The 22,850-nt window shown below is 33.0% G+C and overlaps 1 protein-coding gene across 1 annotated transcript; it reads left to right on the forward strand.

Annotated features, from left to right (window-relative positions):
• Nucleotides 1–9,003: 9,003 nt before the first annotated feature.
• On the forward strand, nt 9,004–20,163 carry LOC106764803 (F-box/LRR-repeat protein 15). Its single transcript, XM_014649202.2, has 17 exons — nt 9,004–9,693; nt 9,923–10,172; nt 10,335–10,467; nt 11,266–11,362; nt 11,443–11,640; nt 11,725–11,995; nt 12,096–12,194; nt 12,292–12,380; nt 12,540–12,639; nt 12,724–12,894; nt 13,232–13,384; nt 13,676–13,836; nt 13,907–14,105; nt 18,422–18,879; nt 19,161–19,224; nt 19,631–19,720; nt 19,843–20,163. The coding sequence occupies exons 1-17, from the start codon at nt 9,386–9,388 to the stop codon at nt 19,921–19,923; spliced, it is 2,922 nt and encodes a 973-aa protein (XP_014504688.1). The 5' UTR covers nt 9,004–9,385; the 3' UTR covers nt 19,924–20,163.
• The last annotated feature ends 2,687 nt before the right edge of the window (nt 20,164–22,850 follow it).

The following is a 22,850-nucleotide window of genomic DNA, read 5'->3' on the forward strand; positions in this document are numbered from 1 at the left end:
GACATTTTGGTAAATATTTCATCGAAATTGACGTCTGAACCCTTTACAACAGATGTCAAATTGGAAATTGACGTGGCCTTAAACCAACTGACCAAACTACCCTAGGTCCAATGTCAATTTCTAATTTGATGTCTGTTGTGAGGGAGATAGACGTTAATTTGAATTTTAAAATTTCAAAAACAACATTAACATCCTACCTTCCTTTTTCTCATTTGCACGAAACCTACCATGAAAGTTCAATAGGCACGATGCTAAACTCTAAGGAGGGAGTTCATCAATCCATTTCACTTCATGGTTTGGGCTTAAGCTTTCATTCTCCTTGATAGCATTTCGCATTAAGGTTGGTTTTTAGTCATTGTTGTATGTCTTAAAGGTTGTGGTTTTTGTATTTTATTTGTATACTAACTTTTATATACATAAACAAAAAAATGGTGGACCCAAGGCCCCCCTTAATTACCATCAAGCTTCGCCATTATGACTTCTAATGACGGTGAGTGAGTATAGATTCAAAGTAAGTTTCATTTGTTTAAGTAGTCTTAAGAATGAATCGGTTATTTATTAATCACAATTTTATAGATTGTGGTTATAAGATGTTTGTTTTTCCTCATTTTAAGGAGTGGAGTCAATGTCAACTTAATATGTGATAGGTAATCTAAAGGATTAGAATAAGTACTTTTGTGATCCTTACCCAAGAGGAAGTAAGAAATGTAAGTGACATGAGTAATGTAGAAATGGTGCAAGAGTTTATGAATGTATTTCTTGATACAGTTTTGGAGTTTCTACCGATGTAGAATATTTGTATTATAAGAAAATTATCAAACTTAATGTGAACTCTAAGACACAACAATGTTGCTTATGAAAATCAAGGATTTAATCTTACCTATGTGTGGATTATAGGTAATTGAACCAATTGACCATGAAAAACAAAGATCATTTGCTTAAGATTGATTACTTAATGGATCGTTTATGTAGTAAGTTAGTGTTTTTTTAAGATTTATTTGAAATTCATTAGCTTAAGGGATTTCAATAATTCTCTTTTAAGGTTAAGACATTGTTATAATGAAAATTTTGCAAGACGATAGCATAAACCAAAAGTTTTGTGAGATTAGATAACTACTAGAGTCTAAGGGGTTTCTTAAAATAGTTACACCTGACACAACAAATTCATAACGCATTGAAGTTAAAACAAAGGTTGAATAACTTACTATTGTTAATGACTCCTAATGCATTAAAGCCTTTTAAAGTTTATTATGATACATGTTACTAAGGATTAGGATGCCTATTGATGCAAGAGAGAATGAAAAAATGACTATGTTTCATGGCAATTGATAATGTACTAGATAAGGATCAAACTTTTGACCCAAAGTTAGTCAGAATTTTGTTTGTCTTAAAGATATGGCGATATTATCTATAACGTGATATAAGTTTGAAGTATTCAGTGTAAAAAAAGATTGAAGTACGTATTTGATTAGAATGAATTGAATAAGATATAAAGAAGATGAATGAAGTTCTTAAAAAGTTATGATTTACTTAGGATGGTAAAGGAAAGATACTTAATAAATCATAGTTTAAAACTTGCTACTAAGATGTTAACCACTAAAGGAAGGCCATAAAGGTCAGTCCACATCTAAACATGACTAAGATGTACCAAGATATAAGAAGTCTTTTTATTTATCAAATACGAAGCAAGATGTGGTGCAATGTCTATCACTTTGTCTTGACTTGTCAAAAAGCTAAAATTGAGCATTAGACATTTGGTGATATGTTACAACCATTGGAGATTTTGTAATGGAAATGGGAAAACATAACATAAATAAGCGTCAAATTGATTAATTTTTATTATATTATAGTTAACATGCTTAAAAAATTATACACACACCACTTCTAGTTATAGGGAGTATACAAACAAATCTTAGTTGTCCTTTATTAATCTCTCGTTGAGATTAAAATGCATATTGTAGCTATCTGTTCTAGCTACAAAGTAAAGACTGTTTAATCAAAGGAATGTAACTTTGAGAGGATATGAATGACTTCCTCACTAATTGGTAACTTCACAAGGTAAATGATAAAAATGGTTTTGTTCACTCCCATAAAAAAAATAATTACAAAAAAGACTTTTTAGATTAAAAAGTTACATCAAATAATATTTATTTTAGTTTCATGATCATGATCATTTAGTAGTTTAGTCTTTATACAATTTTCATGAAGACGACAACTATTGTGTATTCTTCATGTAACAAGTGATCAACATATTAATACAAAAGGTTGAGTTTCCTTGTAGGTTTTGATACTGTAAAAACAAAAAATAATGCAAGTATATATATGACAAATATATTTCCATTAAACTTTCACACATGCTTCTAAACTCGCAATTTCATATGAGTTTACTAATTTTGCATCCGACTTTACCGATTTCGCACAAAAAACAAGTTTGTTTTCGAATCGACTAGGAAGCCATGAATGAGAACGTAAACTCGTATGAGTTATGAGTTAACTCACGAGTTTGATAACTATAGTCATTATTATGTCGTGAGCAATGGTACAAAGTGATGATGAATTCTGCCATTGTTTAATAAAGGAATAAGGAAGGAAAGATAGATTATTGGTTGCATGGTGTGGTGAGTGTCATAATTGCTCACTTGCTTCTACCTTGCATGTATTAAGAGAGTTGATGAGGAAGAAAAGAGAAAGGATGACACGTGTCACCACACGAGTGGAATGACTTTTAGGTGGATTAGTGGTGGGATGGGCCATTAAAATGGTTTGTTTTACAAGCTTATTGTAAAAGAAGGACATGAAAATGAAATTTGGTGGAGTGAAGATATTAAAAGCAAGTTGGAATTAATTGACCCAAAAGCGTAAAAATGGAAAACTGATGAAGATCTCAAAATGGTAAAAAGGGAATTACAAATAACAAATATAAATATATATATATATATATATATATATATATATATTATATTTATTTATTTTTAGAGGGTTAAGTCAAATAGAAAAGATCTAGTCTCAATTTTTTTTCTTTTCTTTATTTTTTATTCCTTTTCTATTTTTTTTCTTTTCTTTACTTTTTATTTAAAAAGAGATTCTCCAATGTTTTTGTAAGACTCAGGAAATTCAAATGTAATAAGAGAATGATGTTGATATTACTAAATATTTTCTTTTTATGAGAAAGTGTGCTTTTGCAAGATGTTGTGTAACTCAATTGGTAAAAGCTCTTTGTGGTCAGTAGTTTTTGTGTTTAAACCCTGCTAGGTGCATATTTTCTTGTGTTTTATTTTTCGGTGTAGTTGTTATGTTTTCCATGTCACATTTTCTGGTTAATTTTAAAATAAGCACTAACTAGAAAGAAAAAAAAAGGCAACTAAAACTTATATTTTCGGAAAAGAAACATCTAAAACTGTTTCTTTTCCTAAAAACAAGGAGTTATGGGGGTTTCAGGTTAGCTTAGATAAAAGGGTAACCAGGGAATTCTTTTTTAACACTGAAAGGAACGTGCAGTAGGAAGTAAAGAAGAAAAATAGTGAACTTTGGTTAGGGTGGTCAAAGAGTGAGAAAGAAGAGGAAAAACTTTGATTTGTTGTAGAAGCACGAAAGGATCAAACTCTTCAATGGTTTAAAAGGTAAGGGAAGCTTAACATTATTTTGTGTTTGGTGATTGATATTCTTAGTGTGACTCTTTGTATGAATTATGTCAATGTTACTTGTTGTTTTACCAAGATGCAATGTATATTGTGATGAATGGTTTCGTGAAACCATGTATTCTTTTCTTAGTGTAAGACAAAATTCTATGATTTTTCCAGTAGGGTTTGATGTAAACATAGAGAGTCCGTCATATATATATATATATATATATATATATATATATATATATATATATATATTAGGGTTTACAGTTTAGGTTTTTGCCATAACAGCCATAAATTTTCATCACGAAGTTAGAATTGGACGTTATATATATTAATTTGTGAATATAGAATTTCGATCTCCCAATGTTCTGTAGTGCTCATCATGTTTGACTTGATCAGTGGTGTTAGGACGATTGCCTTGGACCGAGAAGGATTGTTCAAGTTAGTAGTGGATCTAGGGTATAATAGTCTCACTAGGGTAGTTTTTGGCATTAACATAAGTGGAAGAAAACACAGGTGAAATCTCATATTGGGTTGTTAGAAGTATTAAGGTACACTGGTTTTGGTGCAAATGCATCATAAGTCTTGAGGAGCAGAGGAGGATAGATCTGAAGCTACGGTGAATGATGACTCGAATTGTCCTGTTTTGGTGAACATGTTTCATACGGTAGGATACAAAAGGACAACATGTCTTTTCTTGGATTTATTTGGTTATGGTATACTTGATTAGATGTGCATGTTAACAATATTACTTTGTTGACTAACAATTGATGTGTTCATGTTTTATTAGATGTTGAATATGACAGTTTACCCTTATTGTTTTTGTGTGTGACTGCAATGATCGTGTAACTCGTGTTGTTATACGGGAGTAAATGTTAATACAGATGGTCTAGTTGATGATTAGAGCGACAAGAAATTGGAGAGAAACGAGGAAAGATTTCTTTTATTTTACCTTTGAACATTTTCCGTTAATTTTGATTTATTTGTTTTTGGAAGTTGACTTAGAAGTTATAAGTTTGTAATAAAAGTCTTTTTAGTTGGATTTTAAAAGACTGTTATTTAATTCCTCCGCTAAGAATTATATGAATGTTCTTTTAAGTTATCTACTTAAAAAAAATTATTGACTCGTGACATTCTAAAATGGGATGTTATAGTTTTCACCAAAATTATTTCTAATTAGCTTAATTAAAATTAAATAAAAGAAGAAAATTGCTTAAACATCTATTTTTCAAACATGTATTTTTTAAATCAAATTTTATTCATCTGACATGAAATTGTGTGTTAACAAGCATACAATTGTTTGTCTTTCAAAATTGGCAAAACAATTTGAAGGTATTCTTCATGCTTTTCAAAAGTCTTAGAATGAATAATAATTTATCTATGAAAACAACTAAAAAATATCTAAAAATGGATAAAAAATCCTATTCATGTAATTTGTTAATACTACAAAAATATTGGTCACACCAAGAGGTATCACTTGATGCTCATAATGACCATTCATAGTTATGAATGTAGTTTTATGTATGTCTTCTACTTTTACTCTAATATGGTGACATCTTACTCTCAAATCTATTTTAGAAAACACAAAGACCCATCTTAATTGATCCATCAAGTCATATACTACTAAGAGGATATTTATTCTTCATGGTAAATTTATTTAATTGACGGTAGTCCACGCATAACCTAAAACTACCATCCTTCTCAACTAACAAAACTAGACCTCCCCAAGGTGACACACTGAGATGGATGAACTATTTTTCAAGCAACTCTTCCAATTATCTCTTTGGTTTTATTAGTTTAAAGGGTGACATCCTATATGGTGACCATATAAAAATTGGTCCAATTTCAAGCATCAATTATATTGAAAATTCAATTTCTTTGTTGGGTGACAAACCATAAATACCATTAGGATAAGGAAAATTTTGAATAATTGTTATATTTTTTCAAATCAACTTCCTCTTTTATTTCTATAAAAGAAAGTAACAAATATTCTTGGTTTTCCTTCTTTAAAGACTCACTTATTAAGTTGGTATATGAACTCAAAAGATCCTAAATTTTGAGAAATATTATTGATTTTTCTGCATAATCAAGAAGGGTTTGATTAGAGGATAACTAATTCATGCCTAAGATCACATCTAATTGACACAAAGGTAGACAAACTAAATTTACAATGAATTTTCTATTTTCAATGAATAGAGGAAACTTTAAACAAACTTTATTGGTATAATGACAATCTTTAGTATAATGATCTTGTATGCACTTAAAGTATTTAATCTGATTATCCAGAGGTTTACTATAATTTTACAAAGAAAATTGGTTGGGTTGAGATCTCTATTAGTTGTGATATTAAGGTTTTTCCTTTTTATATCTTTTTATTTGCTTAGGGTTGAAAATATATTGGTTCGTTGATTTGAATGTTTTTAAAATCTTCCAAAAATGTACACTTTTGAATAGACGAAGGAAAATTATAAAATTCTAGTATTCTTATTGCTTTCCTCAATTCATAATTGTATTTTCAAACTTTATACATTTAATCTATCTTTTGGGTGATGAAAGAAGGTAAATATTTTCCCCAAGTCTTTAAATTTTGAAGCATATTCTCGTACTGTCATACTTCCATGTTTCAATTGCATAAACTTTATTTCTTTTGCTCTTTACATCATTTGTAAAATATCTTTCTAACAATTTTGTTCTAAATACTTCTCATGTAATGACTCTATGGTTTTTTAAGGTCTTCTATTCCTTGATAGAGTAGTGCCAATGTCTCTTATAGCTTGCACCGTTTCAGTCAATTCATTGTTTCTCTTATTGTTTGCTATATTGAATTGTATAAGTTACTATTTATAATAAAAACAATCTTATGATGAACATGTTTCACAAGTCTCACATGAAATGTTACTATAATATTATCTAATGAGACTTCCCTTCCCATATATAAATAAGATAATATAATTTTTAATTATTATATTATATTTGAATTTTAACAAATATTATATATATTTATATATATATATATAACTATATTTTTTATGTCATATATATTACATACTATACCTTTCTAACACTATGAAAAAAAGAAAAAAAGAATGATATTTATTCATTATACCTTCTTCATTAAATATTTTTACTAATCTTCAAATAGTTGGAAGAAATAAGTTAATGACGGGATTCATTTGTATTGGAAGGGGCATAAAAAAAAACTCCAATATGTCTTTCTAAGACTAAATGTGTCTTTGGAATTAACAAAGTAAACGTAAAGGTATCCCTTCCTTGTTGCTAAATTGTTTGCAATATTTGTTTGCCAAGTGGTTATCACGGAAACCACTACGATGTTTGTGGTGAAAGGATCGAGCACGTTTGGTGTAGCCATCTATTTAGAATAAGATTATTGAATTTTGTTTTTCATATACAAAAAACAAACATTAACGATCGACTCACAAAGATATATTTACCTTATTTCACACATTGAAAGGTTAGTCTTACTAAGTGCAATATTCTTTTAAGTTATAGTAATTATTCAAATAATTATTTTTTATTCATTATAGGCCCATTAACAACATACTACAAGAATAATTCTTACATTTTTCATATCATCCAATTAATATATAATAATTACGACTAATACATGTCTTCAATTTAATCAAAGTTGTCACTTACATAAACATTTCATCGATAAGGAGTAGACAAACTGCACATCATTCAGACAACAATTAAGAAAAACTATACATAAATAACACTTTATAACTCTTGCATCAATTGTATCATACTTTTAACACTGCTGTATAATAACGTTGTGTCATTTTTTTTTGACCTTTGATGATTCATTACCTATATCAAATGAAGACATGATCCAGATAAGATAAAAATGGAATAATTCTTTCCACTTGTATATATAGGTTATTTCATTAGTATTCTTTTAACTAAATTATTCTTTTTATTCAAAAGAAAGGTTTGATATTATTTTAAGTTCAGAAATGTGTATTATATTTTAGAGACGTTCCATTTCAAATATATATTTTGTAATCGGTAGTTTCAAATTTATAAGCTTTGATTTCGTACCAAAACCGATTTTATTTGAAAATTATACAAAATTTACGTTGGAATATGTACTGATTAACGTAAATTTACATCTTAATATGAAGAGATGTAAATATTTGTATTTTGTTTTCTTTAAACTTTTTCAAATTAACATAAAAGTACAAACCTCTAACATAAATTTACATTAGTAGATATGACCATCGAATATAAGTTTACATATAATAGTTTGATATAAATTTATGTAATTCACAATTACGTAAGTAAAAGTATGACATAAATTTATATCATTCCCAATTATGTCAGATATATGAGACACATTAAAAATAAAAAAATCATAAGTAAAAGCATTTTTTTTTTTTTTATATTAATGAACTACGTGGGTTACGGTGCTTTACTTGTTTACTAAAGTTAAAAGTATTTTATACACGTTGGTACCATTTTTATTTATAAAAATATGAAAATAATAATATAAAAAATACAATAAAATAATAAAGAAAAAGTTAAAAAATTACAATATTGTTGACTAAAGATTACGAGAAAGACAAATAAAAAAAATTACAACATTATTACTGAAATATAATTATGACGAGAAGTTAAGAGTTATAACTTTTTTTTTAATGAGAAGTTATACGAAGATTCAGACGAACTAATAATTAACTTTATCTTTCATGTTATAAAAGTAATTAATGATCCTTAACTACATTGTAATAACATGAGCAAAACTTAAAAAATATTTCTTTTAAAAAAATTGATTTAGAATATCCAAAGAATATTCCATAAAATTTAGTTAGAAATGAATGTTTAATTTGAAAGTATTTTAAAACAATAAAAAAAATTAGGAAGCTATATTCCAAACTATTTTCGATTCCACTATTTGTCCCTTTCAACCTGGTTTGATCTTCTTCCGTTATACATGTCTCATTATCCTTCTATTGTATCAATATATTTTGTAGCAGAATGTTTTGGTGTTTTGCTAAATTTATTTCAATGAAAAAAAAAATAAGGTAACAGAAATAAAGGAAAGATAAACGTGTTTATTAAAAAAAAAAAGACAAAACAAAATAAATAAGTAAAGACATTAAAAACGACACGTGGAAGAACCACAAACAAGTGTTTCCAAGTTGATAAAAAAATTATAAAAACGAAATTAGTGATTAATTATAAAAAAATATGTATTTTCAAAGAATTAATTTTAGCGAAACAAATGGTAAAAAAATAAAAAATAAATAATGTTATTATAATTTTCCTTCTTACACTCTATTTTCTTAACATGATTTTGAATGTATTGAAGTGTTAGAAAAACAGTATGAAACGAGGAGAGTGTTGTTAGTCTCACCATTCGGCAGAAGAAACAAAAGACCCTCTAAAAGCACGAAACGGCATCGTTTGAGAGGCTTTTCTCTCTCACTCAGTCTCTCTCTCTCTCCTTCAGTTTTTTGGCACAAAAAGTACGAATTTCTCACTTGCTGAGATATAGAGCAACCCCAGAGCAAAGGCAGAGGAAGAACATCCCGAGAAAAAAAGCAGCAGCAGCTCCCAAGATCCGATCAGATCCATTTTATCGTCTTTCTCTCTCCTCACTTCCACTCTTCCTCTTCTCTCTCCTTCCCTCAATTTTTCTCACTCTCCCAAATCGTTTCCGCTCCAGCCGCTTAGGGTTTCCCCAAATTTCCTCTCCAAATGCGTAGGATCCACATCCAGCCATCGCCAAGTTCAAGTGCATGAAGCTTTGGTGCTGTCTATGCTTCACTGAAGAGGAACAAGATAACCTAAACTTCATGAAGGAAGAGGACATTTCCGAAAACGACGTCGTTCCCGGCGTTGGAGCTGCTGCTCTCGCTGACCACCACGCTGACGACAACCGCGACGATGACCGATTCGCGATGACGCCAGTGCAGCCGCGCGCCGAGGCATTGGTCTCGTGGACCGGCGAGTGCAGCGCCGCCGCGTGCTCGGACAGCACCGTCGCAGGCAGCGTCGAGAGCCGCGATTTGAGCCATAAGCGCGCCAAGTTCTACGCCGATTTCGAGTGAGTTTACCGAGCCGAGCATGTGAATGTCTTCTTAGTGAGTGCATTGTTGTTGTTATGAGGATGATGACGTGTCAGTCCACTTTCGTTGTGTTACGTTTTGCGAGCTTTCGTTTTGAAACTGGAAACTGTTCTTGAATCTTTATTATTCGGTTTTCGTTCTTGCAGTTTTTCTTTGGCCATTGATTGCGGTGCTTGTCTTTTTTTTTTTTTTTTTTCATTTTTGCAGGGAGCGGTACTTTTCGACGAATGCAGGGAAATGCAGTGCATCTAATGAATATGGAGACTATGACTTCATTAACGATTCTCTTCGACCCAACGGTGAGACTTTCTGTGATACATTTGCATTGATGGGTGGTGGTGAGGAGAGTGGTTTTGATTCCAGCATCGTGGAAGACGGTGAAGGAGATAATAGTGATATCTTGAAAGTGGAAGATGTAGAGGTCAGAATGGATCTCACCGATGACTTGTTGCATATGGTAATTCTCGTGGAAAATCTATAATTGCTATTTATTTCGCTTTTAAGTGCGTATTACTTATTGTGGTACTGTGTAATGTTTTTTTTCTTTTTAATTTTTACTTTTCCTGGTATGTTTTTTCTCTTAACTCTTCCGTCCTCTTTTGCTATATGTGAAATTTAGGTTTTCTCGTTTTTGGATCATCCCAATCTCTGCAAAGCTGCCAGGGTTTGTAAACAGTGGCGAAGTGCAAGTGCTCATGAAGATTTCTGGAAAAGCTTGAACTTTGAAGATCGTAACATCTCTGTCGAACAATGTGAGTCTGCATATATGTTGTAGTAAGCTGTTTTCTCTTTTCTTTATTAGTTTTATGTTGTGCCCTGTAGGTGAGTCTTCTACTAGTGAAATTGTATCTATCAATCCCTGAGAGTTGTGCGAAATAACTGGTCCCATACCCCTGAATAAATGCTATAAGAGGATGGATGCTTTACCCAGATTGTAGATCCAACATAAACATTTTTGTCATATACGAGTAAATGGTAAAACTAAAATAGAAATCCGAAATTAAAGCTGTATTCATTAGTTAGTCTGACAATTGAAAGTTGATCAACAGAGCATGTGGGGGTAACTGTGAAAAAGAACAAGCCCCACGCTTCAATAGAGAGTGAGTGTGGAAAAATTAAATAATTAAAACTAAATTAAGCGGCATTCCGTAGTCATAACGAAGTAGTAAGTTGACCAACATAACTAAGTTGACGAAAATGAAAAAACAAGAACGAACCTCTCATTCTCCAATAGAGAGCATATAGGGAGCTCGAGCTTTGGAGGGTGAACAGTGAACGAGATGAACTCAGGTTGACTTTAAATACGAAACAGCAATGTTTTCTGATGCAAATATGAAAGAGCTGGGAAAATTACAAATTAAAGAAAATTGGTATGGAAAAATCAGACTGGGAGAAAAATTGGGTCACTTTAACTTCTTAGTGACATCCTTCTGCCTCACGTTGTTAGGGAATTATTGCAATGTTATAGCACATACTTGACTATAAGTGGAAGTCTTGCTTCATTTAAACTTTGCCAAATGTGCTTATTAAAATTCAATATGAATTTACAGTTGAGGACATGTGTAGGCGTTATCCCAATGCCACAGCAGTGAGCATATCTGGTTCTGCTATTTACTTGCTTGTCATGAGGGCCATCTCTTCATTAAGGTAGGTATTCCAAATGCAGTATTGCAGTCAATCAAGCTATGTGCTGGACGCCAGTTCTGATTTGTTTTCTTCATTTTCAGGAATCTTGAGGTTCTAACATTAGGAAGAGGACAAATAGCTGATACTTTTTTCCATGCTTTAGCTGATTGTNCTATGTTAAAAAAGTTGAATATAAATGATTCTACACTTGGCAATGGCATTCAAGAGATAACTATAAATCATGACAGATTGTGTCATCTTCAATTAACAAAATGCCGTGTGATGCGAATAGCAGTCAGGTAAATATGGTCTTTGGTTAAACTGACATTTACGGGCCCCCTTGCTACTGTATATTGATTATTTATTATTTATTCTTTTTTCAGGTGCCCACAACTGGAAACTATGTCATTGAAGCGCAGTAACATGGCACAGGTTGTACTCAATTGTCCACTTTTGCATGAGCTTGATATAGGCTCTTGCCACAAACTTCCTGATGCTGCAATACGAGCTGCTGCAACTTCATGCCCTCAACTTGTTTCACTGGACATGTCAAATTGTTCTTGTGTCAGTGATGAAACTCTGCGTGAAATAGCATTGAGTTGTGCTAGCCTTAGTTTTCTTGATGCATCGTACTGCCCAAACATTTCTCTGGAGGTGTGCTATAGAGTCTATAATAACTTTCATGTATAGATTAAATAGAAGTATATGACTTTGTTTGACATGGTTGCTCACTTGTTTGTTTTTTTCTTTGAAGTCTGTTAGACTGCCGATGTTGACAGTTCTAAAGCTTCATAGTTGTGAGGGGATCACTTCTGCCTCAATGGCTGCAATAGCTCATAGTGATATGTTGGAGGTATGATATTTGTCTAGGTAGTAGAAATTAGTAATGCGTCTGAATTACTGAGTATAGACTTTTAAGAAGAATAAATGGTGCCACTCTGCCACTGCAGGTTTTGGAGCTTGATAATTGTAGCCTTCTGACATCAGTGTCATTGGATCTTCCCCGTTTGCAGACTATTAGATTGGTACACTGTCGCAAGTATGTTTCTCCTTTTACTTTTCACCCTGGAAAAAGTATTGTATTGTTGGTCTTTGCCTTTCTCAGATGCTTGTGTAATTGTTGTTTTACTCCACAACCCTTTCCTATATTTGGGTATGGTATTTTCTAATTTATTTTCTTAAATTATTTAATTGGCAGGTTTGCCGATTTAAACTTGAGGACTATGATGCTTTCTAATATTCTGGTATCAAACTGTCCTGCACTTCATCGTATCAATATCACTTCAAATTCACTTCAAGTATGTATTGTAATTAAGTCTACAGTTTTTTCTTCATGCCATTTATTCATACTTCTGTAAAGGATGGACTTTGTGGTGATGCAGAAACTAGCATTGCAAAAGCAAGAAAGTTTAACCACCTTAGCTCTACAATGTCAATCTTTACAAGAAGTGGACCTCTCAGAGTGTGAATCTTTGACAAACTCTATATGTGATGTTTTTAACGATGTTGGAGGATGCCCTATGCTGAAATCACTAGTTCTAGCTAATTGTGAGGTACTTTGATATATGTCCCCTTTTTGGGGCACATGCTGGATCAGTTTGTTTCTCCATGATCTATGCTAGTAGTCTATACTGAAAATTACAGGGGTTTTGTGCTACATGTTGGTGCTATTTATTATATCCTACTTGTGTTTAAGAGGCTACATATCTAGGTGTTTCATATCATTTATAATTTCACGTCAAATTATGCCTTTCAACTTTTCTGCTGGTTGCACTTGTGAGAGATTAGTTTCCTTTGAATTCCTTCTTTTGCTTATAGCTGATTTTATTGGTGAAATGTTTGATTTTCTTTTTCCTTTTTTACTGAACTTTGGTGTTTTACTGGATTTAGAGCTTGACTTCGGTTCGGTTCTTCAGCACCTCTTTGGTCAGTCTTTCCCTTGCTGATTGTCGGGCAATCACTACTCTGGAGCTCACATGCCCCAACCTTGAGAAAGTCATTTTGGATGGTTGTGATCATTTAGAAAGAGCATCCTTTTGTCCTGTAAGTTGTATTGACTTCTTAGTTACTTTATAGATTTGGAAGTTGAATTTTTTTAATTATGCTTTTTTAATTTGATCTTTTAACTAAATATGTTAAATCTATAATTGAATATGAACTTTAACATTAAATTTGCATGTGGATTTTGCTGTTTCATGCTTTAAGAACAAGTCAAGTTTGTGCACATTCCAGTCAAAGGGGATGCTTTTGGTTTAAGGCTTGGGACTAGATCCACATAGTAATGTTTGTGGTATGTGTGATATAGTTGCTAAATTCATTACTTTATCTGCTTAGGTTGGTCTTCGATCTCTCAATTTAGGAATATGTCCAAAATTAAATATACTCAGCATAGAAGCCACGGTTATGGTCTCACTTGAGTTGAAAGGATGTGGTGTACTGTCTGAAGCATCAGTTAATTGTCCTCTCTTGACATCTTTGGATGCTTCATTTTGCAGGTGAGGTTTCACTTTTATTTGCTTTGGCATCCTGCTTGTATGTGGACTGATGTTTATGTTTTTGACACAGCCAACTCACTAATGAATGCTTGTCTGCTACAACTGCCTCTTGCCCAATGATTGAATCATTAATATTGATGTCATGCTCATCGATTGGTTTGGATGGACTGTGCTCTTTGCAGCGGCTCCCAAATTTGACCCTACTTGATTTATCGTATACCTTTTTGGTCAATTTGCAGCCTGTTTTTGAGTCTTGCACACAGCTAAAGGTTAGAGTTGCTATTTATTTTCGTGCTTGTAATTTTAGCTGTATTTGATTTGTTAGAAGTGTAGTGATAGTAGAGTGGCACCACAATGCACATGCTAAGGGAAAGGATGGCCAATTTTATAAACATCTAATGAAAATGCAGTGCAGAGTGTGCGCATGTGTCCTTTGTCCTGGAATGTTTATGAATTGATCAGTTGGGCTCATTGTCCTCTTCCTTAAATGTGAATCTATTTTTATTTACAAGACAATTTTGTGACTTTAAGTTGGACATAAAATTCCCCTTTTTAATATGGTATTGAAACCTATTTTGGCAAGTTTTGTTTGGCCTATCATGCTATTCAATATTGGACCACCTATAAATATTTATTCTTATGCTTGAGGAGTGTAGTCCCTGGCATTGATGTTAGACATGTCGCATCAACACGTGGTCAAATTATAGTATATAAAGGCATATCCATTGCAAGGGTTATTACAAGACCTCCTTGTTGACATATAATTTAAGATCCTGAGTTATTATAAGAATAAAACAATATATTTGTCTTGAAAATATTAACCACAACATAAAATATCAGTTAAAGTGTTGGTTTTACAGGACTCTTCCATTAGAGTAAAAGTTACAAGGGGTTTTAAAAGTGATGAGACACAGTAAGACCCACGAAAAGTAAGTTAGAACCTCTTATAATGACTCTTGCAACAGAGATGACCTAAGTAAATGCTAATCTCATCTTACAAACCAAACATTTTTTTTCAATTTGAGGAGTTTAAAGTTTACTTTCTAAGAGTTATAATGAATTCGCTTCATTGTCTTTATACTAAAATGTATTTTCCATTTATTAAAAATAAAACAAAAGTGTGATATTAATCTGGTTTACTTGCAAGTTGCAATTATAAAATAGTTGATATTTTGGGTGCTGGGTATATTTTAGAAACCAGATTACTGTATGATCATTAAGTTGTTATTCTTGTTTAGATGTCCAACATTCGATTGGAATATAGGAGGATGCTTGTTAGGGTATAAGGTGGGAGGATATATAGGTTAATTAGAGTAAATAAATATAGTATACGTTAATTAGAGTAAATAAATATATATTCCAGAAAAATATTCGGTATAAGTTAATTAGAGTAAATAAATATATATTCTAGGAAAATATTCAATATAAGATATTTATAATTAAGGATATATGTTAGGATAATATATGGGGAGATATTTATACATAGGGATATTTATATTAAATACAAATATATTTTAGAGAAATATTTAGTGAGAGATGGACGGGAAATAATTAGTATAAATAAAGTTAGAGTCTAGGTTAAGGGTATGCTTTTGGATTTGTGAGTTTTGTAAAGAAGGTTATGCTCCAAAGTAATTGACGAAGGTTATGCTCTCAATTATTGGATGACTGAAGGAGGTTATGTTCCCAGTTATTGTTTACTTTTGTTTATCCACTTATTACCATCAATAAAAGAAGTTCATTCATTTGATTCCATTCTTTCATTATTCTTTTGCTTGTTTTGAGTGTGTGAGAGGCTGATTTCATTAGGTCTCCTACTCGGATACTTAACAATGCTCCTCCTAAATCAAGTGCAATCCTTTCCCCTTAATCTAGCTTTTGTGAATGAGTCAGATTTGGTCCATTTCAAATTAGTGTATCCTCATTTTATATTGTTAGATAAGTTTACTTGTGTCTGGTTTCAGGAAAAGTCTTCAAAATAATATGTAAGTTATTTTTATGTATAATGAAAAGCCTATGTATGACCAAGTTATCCTAGTGGGACCCTGTCACTTTCATCCGTCTTTTGTAAATCATTTTGTTGAAATGTATAATCTATAGTTGCCAAGTGAATATAAGCTCAAGCTTTTTCTTTTATTCAAATATTCAAGTTGGTACTAAAGCAAGTTTGATACTTTTGTCTTTTTCATTGAAGTATGTCTCTGATGGTCATTGTCCTCCAATGACATTTTTTTCTGGCAAACTTCAGTTCTTTCTAGTCAGCACCCTGACAAACCTCTTTATGTGCCACCTTTGCATATATTCTTTGTGGCGTGTGCATCACTGCAGGTGTTGCCTTGTCATCAGAGCTTTGACATGCTGCTACAAGCAGTCCCATTGCTTATCTCTGGTTCCTATTTCAAGCCTCCTTACATTTTGCCTTTCTTAGGGTAGCTGTCTGGGATTTGTGACATGAAGAATATCCTTTCTGTTTTTTTGTGTTATAAAATTACCTCAACTGGCCTAGTCTTCATTTTTTGAAGCCCCACCATTATTGTAGGGAAACTAAATGGCAAAAGTCATTTGTGGCGTGTGCATCACTGCAGGTGTTGCCTTGTCATCAGAGCTTTGACATGCTGCCACAAGCAGTCCCATTGCTTATCTCTGGTCTTCTCTGGTCCTATTTCAAGCCTCCTTACATTTTTTGCCTTTCTTAGGGTAGCTGTCTGGGATTTGTGACATGAAGAATATCCTCTCTGTTTTTTTGTGTTACAAAATTACCTCAACTGGCCTAGTCTTCATTTTTTGAAGCCCCACCATTATTGTAGGGAAACTAAATGGCAAAAGTCATTTGTCATGGTTTTTCCTTCGTAAAACTATGATTCATTGGTCAGGCTTAACATGAACGTTTTAAAATGGAATTTAACGAATTATGAATTAGGAACAAGCTCAATGGAAGGAACATTACTTTCAATTATGTGCTGTATTGTGGAAACAAATATTAACGACTTTCTTACCCATCCAAACGTGTTTATTTTGGAATAAAGGCTCAACTATTTTGTCTAATGACATTATGTTTATATGATTTTGTTAAAAAACTGGCCTCACTCAAAAAAGATTAGTCATATTAACGCATGTTTCTCAAGACTAATCAGTCATTGTGGAGCTAAAGCTGTTTCAAGAAGCTAAGAGAGTAGTTTTACATGTTGCTTTTGATGGTTTGAATTCAAAATGTTATCATGTTCATGATCACATTTTTACCATTTAAGGTGTTCCTTTCATGGAAAATTTAGTATCAAGGCTTCTTCATGTTTCTACTTATAGAAATGGGTTGAATTTTGAATCTGTTAAATCTTTGGCAATGGTGTCCACTTTGTGGAAGGGGAGGTTGTGGAAATTGAGGAGAACATGGTGGTAGATATGGTTGTCCTTAGCTCTCGTATTTAAGAGAAATGGTAATACTTGGAAAACCTGTTGCTCCTCACACGAATTTCCTAGGATGGCAACAAATGTTTCCAAGTTAAAGAAATCTAAGCAGTAGTTTTCTGAAAATGAATATCAGAAATATCTTCTCTTGAAGTCCGACAGCTATGTCCAACCATCTTCAGCCCTTGGTGTTTCACCATGTATTTGTCAATCTATGGGTTGTCAAGGTCCATGGATAATTGGCTCAGTTTTTTCTAGTCACATTTCTGGCAATGGTTCTCTGTTCACCTTTGTATCTTCCCCCATCTTATTCCTTGAGCAAATGGATCCAAGGTTGTTTCCCAAGGAGTTGGAAGTCTCCTTTTCTACCTAATTACACTTGAAGTACGTCCTCTTTATTCCTAATTGTCCCTTCAATATTGCTGGTGTACGTATCTAAACTTGTCTATTTTCATGTCCTTTTTTAATGAGATCAAGAATCAATTTGGAAAAACAAATTAATTTTCTTGGAGTGACAATGATAATGAATATTTTATTCTGTGCTCTTTTTTTATCCTCAGAAGGGATCTTGCATCAAACCCCCCATGTCTTCATACTCCACAGCAGAATAGAAATATGAAAAAGGAAAAATGGACATTTAGTTAACATTGCACGAGCCTTGTTACTTAATGCAACTCTCCCAGTTCACCATTTGGGTGATGCAGTTCTCATTGTCTACTTCACCGTCTCTTGAAAATAAGATTCCTCATTCAATCAATTTTTCTAAACGAACCATTACTCCATGTATCTCCTGTGTTTTTGGTCGTACTAGTTTTATTCATGATGTTTCTCCAGCTATAGCATAACTTTATGCAAGGGCAATGAAATGTGTTTTCCTTGGATACTACAAGTTTGCTGACGATGCAAGTATGAGACCAAAGGAATAATTAAGCCTAATTTGTTTTATTTGTTTTGTTGCAACCTGCTAATTAAATTATGAAATTGCATAAAATAATTAGAGAAGAGAGAGAAAGAGGATGTGGGAAAGAAAATTTTTATGTTGTTGAATCAAATTTAATGTTATTGTAAATACAATATCTTCATTCAGTACTTGGAAAGTTGGCAATAAAATGGTTAAGTTACCTTTGTGTATTTATTCTCTTTGCCATTTTCTGATTGTATGATTCCTTGTTTCTTGAAGGTATTAAAGTTGCAGGCATGCAAATATCTCACTGACTCATCACTTGAGCCCCTCTACAAGAGGGGAGCTTTACCAGCACTTCAGGAGTTAGACTTGTCTTATGCTACACTATGTCAGTCTGCTATAGAGGAGCTTCTTTCTTGCTGCACACACCTTACACATGTCAACTTGACTGGCTGTGCCAATATGCACGACTTAAATTGGGGATGTAGTCGTGGGCATATTGCTGGTGTAAATGTGCTATCTATTACAAGTTCTTATGAAAATGTCCATGAGCTAAGTGAGCAACCCACTCGACTACTGCAGAACTTAAACTGCGTGGGATGTCTGAACATTCGGAAAGTTTTCATTCCATTAACGGCACATTGTTCCTGTTTGTTGTTTTTAAACCTTTCTCTATCAACGAATTTGAAAGAGGTTGATGTTGCATGTCTCAACCTAAGCTGGCTTAATCTAAGGTATGGTTGGCTTTAATAACTCGGTTGATTTCTATCCTTCTCATTATTGAATGTGTGTGTGAGTGCGTAGATATATATGAGTATTTCCTTCTCTTGAAAAATACTCTCTTGTGCGTATGGGATGGCTGTGGGCCCAGGATCTCTTGTAGACTGTATATAGATAGACCTCTGTGAAACTGTAATATAATTATGTTTCAATAAGCGGTCATGCTTTTCTTTCGTATCTGTAGATATATTATATCTCTCCTAACAGTTATTAATGTTTAAACTTTTCTATTCAGCAATTGTTACTCTTTGGAAGTTTTGAAGCTAGATTGTCCAAGATTGACCAGTCTATTCCTCCAGGTAATTGTTTCTCTTCCAATTGAAATACACTGTTGCACTCGTGATATATTTAGTTCTTGCTGGGAAATTTTATTCCAGCCGTGCTTGAGTATGTTTAGGTAATGTATCCTAGGTTTTATGCATTACAGCTGTCACAAACTATCATGTGAATTTTTTCCGTTGTGTGGGATCTGTTTTTAGACTGCAAGCATTTTCAAAATGTTTGCATGCAGGGTTGGCCCTAGTCCACTTGAAATTAGGCACGAATGAATGTGTTTGGGCTGAGTGACATGACAAATGGAAATTCATCTTAAATATATATTAATTCTGGCAACACATCTATTGATTCATTACTGTACACCATAAGTTGCTTGCTTTATTAAATGTACTAACTTTTTTTGATGGAGTGGTACTTCGATGTTTTTAGTCTTGCAACATTGACGAAGAAGCAGTAGAGACTGCTATATCCAAATGCTGCACTATGCTGGAGACTCTTGATGTTCGCTTCTGTCCAAAGGTGATAGCGATCAGCAGTAGCGTGTGCACTAATCTTTAATTAGTTTTATCCTATTACCCATTTCATACATGATGGAATATGTTTAACTTTTATTAATTGTTATATTGTATTGTGCTTTACAGATTAGCTCAATGAGCATGGGAAGATTGCGTGCAGCATGTCCTAGTTTGAAGCGTATATTCAGCAGCTTGTCAACTTCATAAACATAACCAAGGATCTTCTATTTTACTAGTGGTTTTCACTTGAAGTGAAGACACTTGGTAATAAATCTGGTTATTTCCTCAATGTGTTGTAAATGGTCAACTTATTATTGTTTTTGTATGTTTGTCATATATAGAAATCAGGTTATATTTTTCGGATTGTTGTAATAAGCTGTCGTTCCTATACATGAGCTCTTGTAAATTTTACATTTCAATTTTGTTGATACATATTTTACTCTAAAATAGTCTAACCTTTTTTCTTGGTTGTAAATAGGTGATCTGATCCTTTGTCATAGTATTTCATCGATTATGCTGTAAATTGTTCTATCATTTACTGACATTTGTATTTGGAAATACGCATTTTTTTTTTGTCTGGACCTTGCCTTAGACAACTGATGTTAACCCCTCCCCTTTCCCCAAATAAAAGGATATTGATTGTGTCGTGTATTCTCTTAAGTTTAAAGTCAGTGTAAATATAGATAATCCTCTCTGTATAGATTATTAACGGATGTCACAAACAAGTGCTTATCTGAAAGGGCAATGCATTGAGCTCCATAACCACCGAGGCCTAAAAACCCCAACACGAGGATCATTCTTTTATCTTCAAATTCTATCCATGTGAAAGTAAAGGTGGCTTAAGAAACTGGCAGGGATAGCTGACAATACGAAGCCCTCCCTCACCGTGTAATCAAATTCCCTTCAGATTACATAATTTATGATGGTATTTCTGACAATACTAGTTCTCCTTTCGCCCCGTCTATGGTTCAGAAATAGCAGGTATGCATTTTCTTACGTGATGTAATTCTCGATTGTTTGGGATGCTTATTTGTGTTCGCTAAGTATTTTATCAATTATCCTCTATGAAATAATTAATGAGAACATGCGTTGAAGGTGGATCAACTGGTTGCTGGTTTGTGTATTCTTTATCAGTAGCGTTAACTTTTTGGAGTGGTGCGGTTAAAATAACAAAACAGATATTTTTTTGGAGCTAATGATGAGTGCAGTTATACTCATGATTGACCAACACTAAGTATGTGGATGGTAGGATATAGCTATTTGTCACTTTAGTTCTAGTTGCATTTAGTTTTTAGTTTGTCATTATAATTTTACAGAAATTGGATGGATTGCTACCTAAGGAGAATATTTTTCCTTTTTGAAAAAGAAATTGTCAGGACATTCAAGCCAATTGCTTCATATAATTTATGTGTACGAAATTTATGATATGGGCTTTTTGCAATTCAACCTTGCAAACCTTTTGCAGATATCATGCACATAAGTGGATATGTCAACACTAGTAAGAGAAATTTATACCTAAATTATACTTCAAATTAGTTGAAGTGATTTTACGGCTTCTAATTGTCTTGGTGTTTTGAGGTTCATTCATGGAGATCTCAATTATTTCTTCCTTTTCATTCGAGTGTGACTCGTCCAAAAGTGAAGAGGATGATGGGTCAAGTAGGTGGTGTTTTTGAGACTCGGCCCGTTAAGAAAAAGAAAATTGAGCAATTATAATCTTAGTTATCGAACACAAATATGCTTCGGCTGCTCCTGTACATTTTTTTAGTGTATTGAGGTTCATTCATGGAAGATATCTCCATTCATCTAAGATGTACTAAATAGTAACAATGGATGATTACTCGCCAAATATTAAGCGGTTTCGTATGTTTCTTGGTAAACACGACACAAAAAGGCGTTGCTGCATATCTAACTACATAGTGGGTTCATGGTATCCTGTTACACAGACGCTTTGCACTTCAACACTAGAAATAGGACTACAAGAATTAAAACAATACCTCCAGAAGAACCACCAACTCTATGAATCCAGTGGCGATCAAACCTGGTGAAGTTGCGATCAAGAAAAGCCAATAAAGCTATGGCTAAAATCAATACAAAGAGCAGCAAGGGCAACAAAAACGCAAAGTTTATGGATTGCTCATCATCCAGTTCACTCTCTGCTCTGTGGTCCATATAGAGAGGAGAAGCCACTGCTAGAACCACCAAGCTTATGGCTGCCACTCTCTCACAAGACGAAAATCTGCTCCTTCTCCTGCTTCCTCCAATTTCCATTCCGAAGGTAGATGATGAATAAATTACCTTGGTTCTCTCGGGGCTTACCTTTCTTATGCTAAAATATGTATGGCGGAATCCTGCTTTTCAAAGTAAACATTAAATGGCATTGGATGCGCTCAACTATTCCTTTTTCATTCGATTAGCCGAACCAAAATATGTCCTGTTGCTTCTCTACTTTTTTAAATTTACCACATCTTCAGACCGTTTTACCATCCTCTGTTTCTATTTATTAACAGTTCAATCAACTCGTATCTGTATCATGTTATTTCAAAAGGAAAGCATTATAATGCGCACTCTTCATTCATTTATATGCCATCTGGAATGAGTACATACATATCATAAGCAATATACTTATTTGATGCATGAGAATAGAAGATAGATTTTAGTGGAAAGACACAAGATAAAGGATTGGACCGGCTGTTACAGTGTATGGATATGAACAAGATTCTCCACTGTAAAAGCTCAATATTAGGTGGGGCTGCAATACTTTTTGGAATCTGATACTCTTTGAAAAAAAAACATGGTTATTCAAACTGAACTTTACATAATTATATTTATATATTTGGTCAAAAGAGTTTAACAAAGTTGGAGGGAATGCTTAAGTTGTTGTAAATATCCTGATGTGTGTTCAATTCCAACTGATAAAAAATATATATTCGTGCATCTTTCTAAAAATATTATACTCACGCCTTTAATAAGATGTTGATTGAAACTTGCTATTCAACTCTTGGAGAGAAATGTATTATAGTATAACGCGGAGAAATATATTAAAAAAAAAATTATGTTCACATGAACGATCTTTTGGTGGGGAAAAAAGGTGTTCTTTTATGAAAAAGTTTTTCATTTTCATTCTAAAATCA

This window comes from Vigna radiata, chromosome 6 (genome assembly GCF_000741045.1).
Source record: "Vigna radiata var. radiata cultivar VC1973A chromosome 6, Vradiata_ver6, whole genome shotgun sequence".
NCBI classification, from domain to species: domain Eukaryota; kingdom Viridiplantae; phylum Streptophyta; class Magnoliopsida; order Fabales; family Fabaceae; genus Vigna; species Vigna radiata.